Here is a 13,852-nt window from a genome sequence, read left to right as displayed (position 1 = left end):
GAGGACATGATTTTATTATTATTATTATTATTGATTTGAGAGAAAGGGAGGGAGAAAGAGAAAGAGAGAAACATAGATCAGTTGTCTCTCATACTACAATTTGGTAATGTGCCCTGATATGTCCCTCACTCCAGAATATTGTATTCCCTTGACTAAAGTTCTTACAGAATCTCCTTAGTGTGGTATAGGTCTTTTGTTTGCAGATTAATAATTTGAAAACTATTGACTTATTCTATGTATATTCTTGGTTTTTATATTTATCTAAAAATTGCTTATCAATTTTGTTTTTCTTTACAATATATGTTTTGATCTAAGAGGACTTGAAAAGTTTATGTTATGCCTAAGGACCTGTTAAGTAAAGAACATGGACAAATTTATGAATCAAATACTTGTTTTCCTTTCTCTAATATTAACTAATGAGTAGGGTTGATTAAAATAATTTATATTCTTGAGTAATGTTAAATGAAGATAGTAGGAATTTCATTGGGTATTTTTACATTTAAACATCTGGTATTTCAAAGCAGAAGCCACATTTAAATACTTATTGTGTTGACATCTGTAAATCAGGAATACATAGGTATTTTGGAGTCAGTAAATGTTTCTTTTCCATGGGTAAAACAAGCCTAAAATAAAAATAGTTAAATGTCCTTCATAAACAAACCTAATTTGTGAAATATTTATATGTGATCCTTACTTATCTTATAAACATACTAGAGGACCAGTGCACAAAAATGTGTGCACTTGGTGGGGGGGGTCCCTCAGCCCGGCCTGTGCCCTCTTGCAGTATAGGACCCCTCGGGGGATGACCACCTGCTGGCTTAGATCTGCACCCCAGGGTATTGGGCCTAAGCTGGAAGTCAGATATCCCTCTGGCAGCCTGGGAACCCTCAGGGGATGTCCACTTGCCAGCTGGGAGCAGGCCTAAGCTGCAGTCGGACATCCTTAGCGCTGCTGAGGAGGCAGGAGAGGCTCCCACCACCACCACTGTGCTGGCAGCCGTCAGCCTGGCTTGTGGCTGAGCAGAGCTCCCACTGTGGGAGCGCACTGACCACCAGGGGGCAGCTCCTGCATTGAGCGTCTGCCCCCTGGTGGTCAGTGTGTGTCATAGTGACCAATCATTCCCAGTTTTTCTGCTGTTAGGGTCAATTTGCATATTACCCTTTTATTATATAGGTGCACGGGTGGGGGCTGGCTGGTTTGCCCTGAAGTGTGTCCCAGATCAGAGTGGGGGTCCTGCTGAGGAGCCTGGCCAGCCTGGGTGAGGGGCTGAGGGCCATTTTCAGGCTGGCCACACCCTCTTCAGGGAGGGGTTCCTGCTGGGGTACCTGGCCAGCCTGGGTGAGTGGCTGATGGCTGTTTGCAGGCTGACCATAGCTCCTTCACGGTCGGGGTCCCTGCTGGGGTGCCTGGCCAGCCTGGGTGAGGGGCTGAGGGCCGTTTTCAGGCTGGCCAAGCCCCCCAGCGGGGACCCTCACCCCATGAGGGTGTGGCCATCCTGGGTGAGGGGCTGATGGCTGTTTGCAGGCTGCCCCCAGCCCCCAGCCACCCAAGCTCCCAGTGGAGGCTGGCTGGAAGCAGGTATCTGGGATTTGTTTATCTTCTATACTTGAAACTTTGTTGCCTTGAGTGGAGCACACAGCCGCTGGCGGGAAGCTTGGCTTCCTCCATTGCCAGGGCAACCAAGCCTCCTGATTGCTCCAGCTCCGTGGCTGCTGGCTGCCATCTTGGTTGGGTTAATTTACATATAGTCGCTCTGATTGGCTGGTGGGCATGGCTTGGGGCGTAGCTAAGGTACAGTCAATTAGCATCTTTATCTTTTATTAGTGTAGATACCTACTGTGTCACAAAAGGAAACCAGTAGTGGACTTGGAATGAGATTTGGCTTCATGTCTGGAATCTGCTACTAATTTTCTGGGGGATCTTGTTAAGACATTCAGTCTCAGTTCTACAGCTGGTTGTCTATCAGAAAAAGATGATGATCAGATTTCTGATTCATAAATTATTGTTTTGTAGAACAATGATGTTCTCAAAGATAGACTGAAATTTTGTCTGCTAATACTGAATTGTTTTTAGTATATTTTATTGATTTTTTACAGAGAGGAAAGGAGAGGGATAGAGAGTTAGAAACATCAATCAGAGAGAAACATTGATCAGCTGCCTCCTGCACACTCCCTACGGGTATCTGCCTGCAACCAAGATACATGCCCTTGACCAGAATCGAACCTGGGACCCTTGAGTCCGCAGGCCAATGCTGCATCCACTAAGCCAAACCGGTTAGGGCTAATATTGAATTTTTTTTTCTTATTTGCAGGAAATAGTTAATAGCTAGGATTTGGGCTAATTAAATTGTCTAGAGGTGACAAAAACAACTGTTTCTCTCTCCACCATCTTTGTTTGCTTGGGAACCAGGCCACCTCCCTACAGGTTTATCCCCTTCAGAGCAATTTAAATGGAAGTGGAACCTCATCTCTCATTGACCAATTTCCATTATTTGTAACTCATTCAGATAAGTGGGGGTTTTGTTACTATTAGATCATCTGCCTTATCATACCTAAGGAAGAGAAATTTATTAATTTTAAAGAATAAAAACTTATCTTCAGATTTTATTATTCATACACTAGAGGCCCAGTGCACGAATTCGTGCAAGATGGGGTTTGGCTGGTTTACCCCGATCGGGGCCAATCAGGCCGGCCAACCTGGGGGAGGGCCTGAAGGCAGTTGGCCAGCTGACCTGCCCCCTGGTCAAACTCCTGGTTGAATTCCTGGTCGAGGGGACAATTTGCATATTAGCTTTTTATTATATAGGATATTAACTGAATCTAAACATATTTACTGTGGCTTTTACTCCCCTCTCTTCCCATATTGTACAAAGATATTCCTTTAGAAATTTTTCCCAACACAATTTGACACTTGATCTGTTTTTCCCTTAATCTCCTGAAGGTGAGGTGCTCACAGGAAACTTTTAGAGATTTCCCTTTTTCACCATGTGCAACATTTAATTTTAATCATTAGTTTTATCCTCTTCAGAACTATTTAAGTGGAAGTGGTTTTATGTACCACAAATAAAATATGTGATTCTTTCTGGTAGTAAAATGTTCATGGTTCATTCAATAAAGTTATATATATCAATATATTAAAGCATTCTCCTCTCTCATCCCTGCCCCCCTCCCAAAATAATCATTGAGTTCTTCAAATAAAACCATCACTTACAAACAAATGTGAACAATACTGGATGCAGTGGCTCTATTACTTTCCTATTGTTGCTATAACACATTGTCACAAACTTAGTGGCTTATAAGAGCAGAAATTAATTGTCTAACAGTTGGGCCAGAAGTCCAAAACAAGTCTTTTTTAAAAAATTGTCTTTATTGTTGACAGTATTATAGATGCTCCTTTTTTTTTTTCCATTGATCCCCTCCATCTTGCACCTATCCCTCCCAGGCCTTAACCACACTATTATCTATGTCTATGGGCTGTGCGTATCCTATGAAATAAGAGAGAAACATGCAAATTAACCATCCCTTCACTATGTTCAAGCCATGCCCACAGGCCACACCCACCAGGCATGCCCCCCAGCCAATCTGAGTGACTATGCAAATTATCTGACAGATGGCAGTTAATTTGCATATGCAGGTGTCAAGCACACCAGGAGATGACGGCGGCCATGGCTGTGGGCGACCCGGACTTTCGCTGGTCGGGGAGGCATGGCCGCCGGTGCCTAGTCACGCCTACAGACTCCCAGGACTTTGCCGGCAGAGAGCAGGAGGTTTGGAGGACTTGGCAGAGCAGTAGACAGCTGGACAAGGAGCAGACCAAGAGAGAGAAGGTGGCTTGGAGGGCACAGCTCCCTCTGTCACCCCAGCCTCCTCATTACAGCTGTGGAAACAGGGAGGAGTAAGTACCACCCCCACAGAATCAGCCAGAATCAGCCATTGGTCAGACAGCTCTCAGCGGCCTAATAGGCCTCTCATTCACCTGCATCTCAGACCACAACAGTAGAGAGGTGGGACTATGTCTAAAGAACAACTGTTGATACAACGTAGCTCTGCAGCCGAAAGATGCCGGCGTTATCGACAGAAAGTGTCTGCAGAGCAGTGTGTGTCAGATCTTGAAAGAAGGCGGTGCCTGCAACAGGATGTATCTGAACACCTACTACTGGAAAAATGCTGCTCTAATGCCGAAAAACACCGGCGTTATCAATAGAAAATGTCTAAAGACCAGCATGCCTTTGAAGTTGAAAGAAGTCGACGACAGAATATGTTGAGAGAACAGTCATCAACAAGTACTACCAATACCAGTAGGAACTGCCTTCTCAGCGAAAATGAAGTACATGAGGATGCAATCCTCAAACATAGTTGTGGTGGAATGACTGATGTGAATTTTGCCTATCACTAAATTTCTCGGATGAAAAACCATCTGATGGGAAATTTACTTGATGATGTAGCAAAGGGAAAGTCTGTCCAAATGATATACATTTTCCAGATTACCCAGCGATTTAAAAAGATTAATGACAAAGGAAGATTCTGATAGTAAAAATTTCATGGAAAATATTCGTTCCATAAATAGTTCTTTTGCTTCCATGGGTGCAAATATTGCATTGCCATCAGGATATGGGCCATACTGTTTTAGAATACACGGACAAGTTTATCACCATATTGGAACTTTACATCCTTCGCATGGTGTTTCTCAGAAGTTTGCTCAACTCTATATTTTGGATACAGCCGAAGCTACAAGTAAAAGATTAGCAATGCCAGAAAACCAGGGCTGCTCAGAAAGACACATGATCAACATCAACAGCCTCATGCATGACATAAATGAATTAACAAAATCGTACAAGATGCTACATGAGGTAGAAAAGGAAGCCCAATCTGAAGCAGCAGCAAAAGGTATTGCTCCCATCGAGGTAACTATGGCGATTAAATACGATCACAACAGTGACCTGGGTAGATATAATTCTCCCCGTGTAACCAAGGTTGCTGTCATATTCAGAAACGAAGATGGAGCACCTCCTTTTGAAAGGGACTTGCTCATTCATTATAAACCAGATCCCAATAATCCAAATGCCACTAAAATGAAACAAATCAATATCCTGTTTCCTACATTAGATGTGATGACATATCCTATTCTTTTTCCACATGGTGAACAAGGCTGGGGAACAGATATTGTATTAAGATTCAGAGATGACAGTGTAATCGACAATAATACTAGACAAAATGTAAGGACACAAGTCACACAAATGCAGTATTATGGATTTCATCTCTGTGCAGACACGTTCAATCCTATTTTAAATGCAGGAAAATTAACAGTTTATCATGGATTCGTATTAAAAAATGGAGGCCAATCAAATAAATTTCATCAAAGCAAACCAATCTAAGTTGAGAGTTGAAAAATATAGTGGTTTGATGGATTATCTCAAATCTAGATCTGAAATGGACAATGTGCCGATTGGTAAAATGATAATACTTCCAACATCTTTTGAGGGTAGTCCCAGAAATATGCAGCAGCGATATCAGGATGCTATGGTAATTGTAACGAAGTATGGCAAGCCCGATTTATTCATAACCATGACGTGCAACCCCAAATGGGCAGATACTGCAAACAATTTACAACACTGGTAAAAAGTTGAAAACAGACCTGACTTGGTAGCCAGAGTTTTTAATATGAAGCTGAATGCTCTTTTAAATGATATCTGTGAATTCCATTTAATTGGCAAAGTAATAGCTAAACTTCATGTCATTGAATTTCAGAATCGCAGACTGCCTCACGCTCACATATTATTGATATTAGATAGTAAGTCCAAATTATGTTCCTCTAATTAATTCCCTTTCAATGTGCATGAATTTCATGCACCAGGTTACTAGACTATATATATAAAAGCCTAAATGACTGAATGACCAAATGACCAGTCGACCAGTTGCTATGACGTGCACTGACCACCAGGGGGAAGACCCTCAACACAGGAGCTGCCCCCTGGTGGTCAGTGCACTCCCACAACCAACCTCCCAAGGCTGGTCAGCCTCCTGTGGTCGGCCAGCCCCCCTGATTGTCTCCATGGGGAGATGGGGGGCGGCCGGTCAACCTCCTGCAAGTTCCTCCCCTCAGCCAGCCAGCCAACCCCCCATGGTCCCTCCCCCCAAACAGCTATCCCTACCCTCCCCAGATCAACCCGATCGCTGACCAGGCCAATGGACCCCACCCATGCATGAACTCATGCACCGGGCCTCTAGTATGCATATTAGTTCCCTGGTTAATCTCTCCCCTCCCTGATTTTTTTTCTTTAAGTAAATTTATTGGAATGACATTAGTCAATGTGATCATATAGGTTTCAAGTGCTCTATGTTACAAGATGTGTATATTGCACCATGTACCCATTTCTTAAATTCAGATCTTCTCCTGTCACCATCTTTTAGCACCCCCTTCTTCTCTTACCCACTTACCTCTGCAGCCCCCAAACAGCGGTTTGTTTTCATGAGTGTTAGTTTTATATCCCACATATGAGTAAAATCATATGCTTCTTAACTTTTTCTGACTGACTTATTTCACTTAGCATAATATTCTCAAGGTACATCTATGTTGTTGCAAATGGCAATATTTATCCTTTCTTATGGCTGAGTAGTATTTCACTGTGTATGTTCCACATCTTCTTTATCCAGTCCTCTATTGCAGGACACTTTGGTGATCTTACTCTTATTGTTGTGACCTTATGTTATGTTTTAGAATAACTCCCTTGAGTATTTCCTGCAATGGAGATTTCTGGTGATAAAATCCCTCAGCTTCTGTATGTCTGGGAATGTCTTTATTTCTCCTTCAGATTTAAAGGATCATTTCACTAGATATATTATTTGTGGCTTGTAATTTCTCTCTTCCAGATGTTTGAATATTTGGTTCCACTCTTGGCTGGCTTTTGGAGTTTCTACTAAGAAGTCAGATGAAATTGTGATGGGTTTTCCTTTGTATTTCACTTCCTTCTTTTCTCTGGCTACTTTGAGCATTTTTTCTTTGTCATTAATTTTTGACAGTTTTAATACCAACTGCCTTGAAGAATGCCTCTTTGGATTGAGGTAACTAGGTGTTCTGTTTGCTTCTTGGACTTGAGGATCTAGTTCTTTCCATAGGTTTGGGAAGTTGTCATCCACTATTTGTTTGAATATATTCTCTGTTCCCTGTTCCCTCTCTTCCTCCTCCAGAATGCCTATTGTTCTAACATTGCTTTTTCCAATAGAGTCAGATAGGTCTCATAGAGCACTTTCATTATTCTTTATGTTCAGGTCTCTCTCTCTTCCCTCTGTATCATTTCTAGATTCCTATCTTCAATATCACTAATTCTTACCTCCATCTGGTTGGCTCTGTTTTTTTATGCTCAGCAGTTTACTTTTAATCTCCTTAATTGCATGCTTCATTTCCAGGATTTCTGATCAATTCTTCTGTAAAGTTTCAATCATTTTGGAAAAGAACCTCTTTTTTTATTGATTTGTTTTCTGAGTGCATTGAATTGCCTGTCTATATTTTCTCGCATCTTGAGTATTTTCAGAACTGCAATCTTGAAATCTCTGTCATTTATATCATATATTTCCATGTGTTCCAGCCTGATTTCTGGGGATTTTTCATTTTCTTTCTGATCATCCTCATTACCATGGTTATTCATGGTATTTGCTTTTCTACTTTGCCTACACAGTTATCTCTGTCTATATATATGGCCAATAGCAGTTTCCTCTGAGAGGTCTTTATTACTATTTTCCAATAGATGGCACTGAATCACAAGATTGTTTTTACCTCTGTGATCTCCCAGTCTTGATCTCCACAACTTCCATAAGACAATGCAACAACACTGCTTGAGGGTGGGGTTTGTTTTGACCTCATCATAATGGCAACTCCTGACCTCTATGGGGTCCTGCCCCAAGCACTCCACCTGGGGATCTGTCACAGAGGGAAACAGTGGTTCTACTGCAATGGCTCTTGGTTTACAGGTGATATGATCCTTAACCCACCTCCAAGGGTGAGTTTTGGGAGTCCAAGCAGCAAGGCTCTGTGGTTCCATTTATTTGTCTGAAACACCACTGCCCAGCTCCACAGTGGAGAGCTGCATGGCAGAACTCCATGCTCTGTCAGGCGTCTGCTGGCTCAGTCACTGTTTGCTCTGCTTGCCCTGCTGGAATGCCCCCCCCCCTGCTCCCCCCTGCCCCTCCTCCCCCCTCCCTCACCCCCCCCCCCCCCACAGCTACTGCTGGCTTCCTCCCTTCTCTTAGGCCAAGCCATGAGCTTCTGGCTGCAGGGCTGCATCTGTGGGTCATCTGCAATTTCCTCCCTTCTCATCTCCCCATTTATTCCTGGTTGCCCACCTTTAAATGTTTCAATACACAGGTCTCTCAGGAAAACCTTTGTATTTAGCAGGGAATTCTTTGTTGAGTTATAATTAGTTAACTTGTTCTAATTTCTGAGGGAGAGGCCATGGGATCTCTCATGCTGCCATTCCTCTGACGTCCCCAGCTCATTTCCCTAAATGAGTCTTATAGGGCTAAAATCAAAGTATCAACAGGGCTGGTTTCTTTAAGAGGCCACAAGTGATAATTCATTCCTTGCCTTTTCCAGCTTCTGCCAACATTCCTTGGCTTATGGTCACATTACTTGTATCTCAACTTCTGCCATCACATTGCCTTTTCTTCTATAATAAAATTGTCCTCAATTTCCCTCTTATAATGATACTTGTGGCTTAAGGCCCATTGTACAATCTAAAATAATCTCTCCATCTTAAGATCCTTCACTTGATGATGTCTGCAAAGCCCTTTTGTTGTATAACATTTACAGGTTCCAGGAATTAGGATAGTTACCTGTTAAGGGCTTTTCTGATACTAAAATTTTACATTATTAAGACCTAAATGGGTGATTATAAATACTTATCTGAATGCAGAGTACCAAAATAGTAATTTTAAAAAATTTTTAATATAAAAGTATCATATCTTTCTATGTTTAAGTATTTCCTGAGAGAACTTTAGTAGTTTAGGGACCACTGGTAGAACCATAGATTGATATCTGATAATAGTTTTAATATGTAAGTAATATAATAATGATTATAATATACTAACTCACCTAAACAGGCTTTGATTATTTAAAAATATGCTTTTTATTCTGATAATTATGTGACTTAACAGAGGTATTAGCTAAGGCCATAGTGCAATATATAAATATATTAAATCAACACATGTACACATTAAATGTACACAATATTATATGTCAATTATATTTATATACACTTTTAATTATTATCTGTACATGTTACTTTATAAAAGAGGGTAACAATTGCAAGGTAAAACTAAATAAATATGTATTCATCAAACCTTATCTTAATTGTTAATTTCATCCTTTATCCAAGTTAAAATATTTCCCCAAATGTTATCAAATAGGCAAACTGACTGACTTTACTTTTAACTCTTCTTTACGTTCCTCTATTAAAATTACAAAGAGATAATAAATGGCCAAAAGCAAGGTATAATAAAAAAGGGGCATGTATATTTTACCAACTTAATAATTTTATTTGGTAGTTGAGCTATGTTATATGAAATATGAAATTATTCTAATATGTTTTTGGTAGGTGTATCCTGATTGTTTGACACAAGCTATCTATGTAGCGTTCCAGGAAGCATTTCCAGAATCCAGTGATCTCTTTAATGATGAATTTAAAGAAGATCTAGGGAATAACATTTATCTTTGGTTGTCAGGTATGATTACATCATTTAAGTATTGATCATTATCTTGGTACCTAAAACTTTTGGATTTTGTTTGCTTCCGTCAAAACGATAGGTAGTTCTTTGCCTTACAAAACATGCTATCTGGATACCTATATTTTAAAATAGTAATGAGTAATCTCAAAAAGAGGTGATATGCAAATTGACTGTCACACACTCACAAGATGGCTACCTACCACCAGGCTGGCAGGGGGGTTAGTGAGGGATGACCAAATGACTGAACAGCAGGCTGCGTTGGGTGACCAGACTGGCGGGGGTTTTGGGGGGGGGGGGGGCTGTGAGGGGCGACCAGGCAGGCAGGCAGGTGAGTGATTAGGAACCAGCAGTCCAGGTTTATGAGAGGGATGTCCGACTGCTGGTTTAGGCCCGATCCCTAAACTGGCAGTTGGACATCCCCTAAGGGGTCCCGGATTGGAGAAGGGTGCAGGCTGGGCTAAGGAGACCCCCTCTCCTTGCATGAATTTCGTGCACCAGGCCTCTAGTTCTAAAATATTTAGCTAGAAATTTAGGTACTTGGATTTAAAACTAAGATATAGTTACATATTCCAGGAATGACCTTCCCAACATTTTTTCTAAGACATTGTGCTATTATGGACTACCAGAAGCTGTTGACAGTTTTCAAGTAGTGCTTCTTGTAAATCTTTCAGTTCAAATTTTGACTGATTTTAAAAACTGTTTTGTGTCTATCTTTAGTAACCAAACCATTGCTATCAGAAAGTATATCATATTTTAAGGAGAGAGAAACACCACAAATTTCTGTGTATTGATTTTTCAGGATACAAAATTACTATATAAAATTAGTTGCATCTTTCTAACAACGAAATATCTGAAAAAGTAGTAAAGAAATCAGTTTCATTGACAATAGCATTAATAGCAATAAAATACTTAGGAATAAATATAGACAAGGAGAATAAATAAACTTTACATTAAAAACTACAACACTTCAATGGAAGAAATTAAAGAATGTACAAACAAAGGGAAATATATCCTGTGTTCATAGATTGGAAAAATCAATATTAAAATGTCCATGCTACCTAAAGCCATCTATAAATTCAGTGCAATTGCTATTAAAATTCCAGTGGCACTTTTCACAAATATAATACAGAATCCTCAAATTATATGGAATGATAAAAGACCCTGAATAACCAAAGCAAACCTGAGAAAGGACAAAGTTGGAGGCCTCACACTTTCTGATTTCAAATTATGCTACAAAATTATAGTAATCAAAACAGTATGTTACAGGCATAATAATAGATACATAGACCAATGGAACAAAATCAAGAACCCAGAAATATACACTCACAAATACGCTCAACTAATGGTTGACAAGGGAGCCAAGAATACTCAATGGGAAAAAGATAATCTCTTCAATAAATGGTGTTGGGAAAACTGGATAACCACATGTAGAAGAATGAAATTGGATTCCTATTTTATTACCACTCACAAAAATTGACTTGACTCAAAATGGATTAATGATGTAAACATCACAAGTGAACTGCAAAACTGATATAAGAAAACATGGGGGGAAATCACTTGATATTTGTCTTGGAATTTTTTTTTTAATGTGACATCAAAAGTCCAAGAAAGAAAAACAAAAAATAATAAGTGGAACTGCATCAAATTAAAAGCTTCTGCACAGCAAAGGAAACCATCAACAAAATGAAAAAGCAACTTATAGAGTATATTTTTAAATCATATGTTTATTAAGTAATATTAATTTCTAAATATATAAAGAATTCATACAACTCAATAGCAAAAAAAAAAATCTGATTTAAAAAATGGACAGAGGAACTAAATTGATATTTTTTCAAAGAAGACATACAGATGGCCAACAGATACGAGAAAAGGTATTCAGTATCACTTATCATCAGGGAAATGCAAATCAAAACTACAGTGAGGTATCACCTTATGCCTGTTAGAGTGGCCATTATAAAAAGGCAACAAATAACTAGTATTGATGTGGATGGGAAGAAAAGGGAACCCTTGTGCACTGTTGATAGAAATATAAATTGTTGCAGCCACTATGGAAAATAGTATGGAGGTTCCTCAAAAAAAATTAAAAACAGAACTACTGTATGGCCCCACAATTCCACTTCTGGGTATAAATCCCAAAGAAATGCAAATAGGGGCTCAAAGAGATATCTCCACTCCTCTGTTCATTGAGGCATTATTTACCATAGCCAATGTACAGAAACTTAAGTTACTGTCAGTTAATAAATGGATAAAGAAGATGGGTATATATAAACAATAGAATATTCTTCAACCATTAGAAAGAATGAAATCTTGTCATTTGTAACAATGTGGATGGACCTTGAGGACATTATGCTTACTGAAATAAACAGAGAAAAACAAATACTGTATGATATCACTTATATGTGGAATCTAAAAAGTCAAATTCATAGAAATAAAGTGGTATGGTGATTATCAATTGTTGAGGTGTAGGGGAAATGGGGAGATGTTGGTCAAAGGTTACAAACTTTCCGTGATAAGATGAGTAAGTTCTAGAGATATAGTGTACAGCATGGTAGTTATAGGTAATAATACTATATTATATACTTGAAAGTTGCTAAGAATGTAAATTTAATGTTCTCATCATAAAAAAGAAATGGTAATTATGTGACAGAATGGAGGTGTTAGTTAAAATTATGGCAGTAATCATTTTATAGGTATGTAAGTATTATAATATATGTGTCTTATCAAATTAAATCTTAAACTTACACAATGTTATATGTCAATAAAGCTGTAAAACCTTAAAATTTAATAATTTTTTAAAAGTTAAAGATATGAAACACACTATTTTGGATGTGATGGTCCTATATTAATGCCAATCTTTAAAAGAGTCCATGTTTCGCCCTAACCAGTTTGGCTCAATGGATAGAAAATCAGCCTGTGGACTGAAGGGTCCCAGGTTCGATTCTGGTCAAGGGCATGTACCTTGGTTGCGAGCACATACCCAATAGGGAATGTACAGGAGGCAGCTGACCGATGATGTTTCTCTCTTATCGATGTTTCTAACTCTCTATTCCTCTCCCTTCCTCTCTGTAAAAAATCAATAAAATATATTTATTAAAAAAAAGTGTTTGCTGAATGTTATCTTTACTTATATATCAGAACCTAGTAGGGTTTATTACAGAAATGGAAGGATTATTCAACACTAGACTGTACTAACCATTTCTTTTGTTTTCTGTATTCTGATGCTTTGATATTTGGGGTCTTGCTGGCCCTGGAAGGACTGCCCCTCCCAATGTTAGCCAACTCCTAGAGCTATTAAACAACTCACCCATGAGCATGATTTTCAAATACAAACCAACCAATCCAGAGCCCACACCTCAAACACCTCCTTTATTGGGCTCTCACTCTAGGCCACTATCTACTTGCCCTAATCATCCTAGGATCGGGTATCAGACAATTGGGAACAGCACCTATACCCCAGAGCCACTGAGATTATTCAGACTAGCCATTCATAAGCCTATTTACTCTGCCTCATCCATTTCTTCCCACAGAAACCACAATAAAGGCTCCTACCCACAGTCTCCCCCCTAACCAACCCCTGTGCTTCCTTTCCTATGTGGCCTCCCATGGCATGGAGTACCCCCTCCTCTTGGAAACTGAGTAATAAACTATCTTTTCACTGTAAATCATCAATGTGTTGGCCTTACTATTCCTCAAATTTTAATACATTATATTTTAAGACAATCTATCAAGAAGCATTCAAGTTAAATAAACTGAAAGCTGTTGCATTTTTATCTACATAACTGAATCTAAAAACACTCAGAAATTCTAATTTGATAGCTGAATATAGCAAATAATCCTCATTGAACACTCACTACTGAGAAAATATTGATTATATTTATGAGTATGTTGATGTATAGTAATAATGTTAGCTCATGGTTCCCACTTACTGAGCATTTTAACATATATTATCTCAATAACCTTCAGAACAAACACATAAAATACACAAATAAATTTATATCTGTATATCTTTTTATTGCTCAGGCTACAAATGTTTATTGTGGTTAAACAAATTATTCAACCCTACACAGCTTTTGGAACAAAAGTGGAACTTTGTAAATGAAATATATCTCACAACTTTTTGGGTACTATAATTG

The 13,852-nt window shown here is 39.2% G+C and overlaps 1 protein-coding gene across 1 annotated transcript in view; it reads left to right on the top strand.

Moving 5' to 3' along the window:
• The window catches only part of FAM227B (family with sequence similarity 227 member B), a 204,195-nt gene that overhangs the window by 37,960 nt on the left and 152,383 nt on the right, over nucleotides 1-13,852 (top strand). The window contains exon 10 of the mRNA XM_036301039.1: nucleotides 9,590-9,716. Within this exon, the coding sequence (XP_036156932.1) occupies nucleotides 9,590-9,716 (127 nt within the window). The remainder of the gene's footprint in view (nucleotides 1-9,589; nucleotides 9,717-13,852) is intronic.

This window comes from Myotis myotis, unplaced genomic scaffold (genome assembly GCF_014108235.1).
Source record: "Myotis myotis isolate mMyoMyo1 unplaced genomic scaffold, mMyoMyo1.p scaffold_m19_p_1, whole genome shotgun sequence".
NCBI classification, from domain to species: Eukaryota; Metazoa; Chordata; class Mammalia; order Chiroptera; family Vespertilionidae; genus Myotis; species Myotis myotis.
The sequence above is the reverse complement of the archived record's forward strand: the minus strand, read 5'-3'. Positions and strand labels throughout refer to the sequence as shown.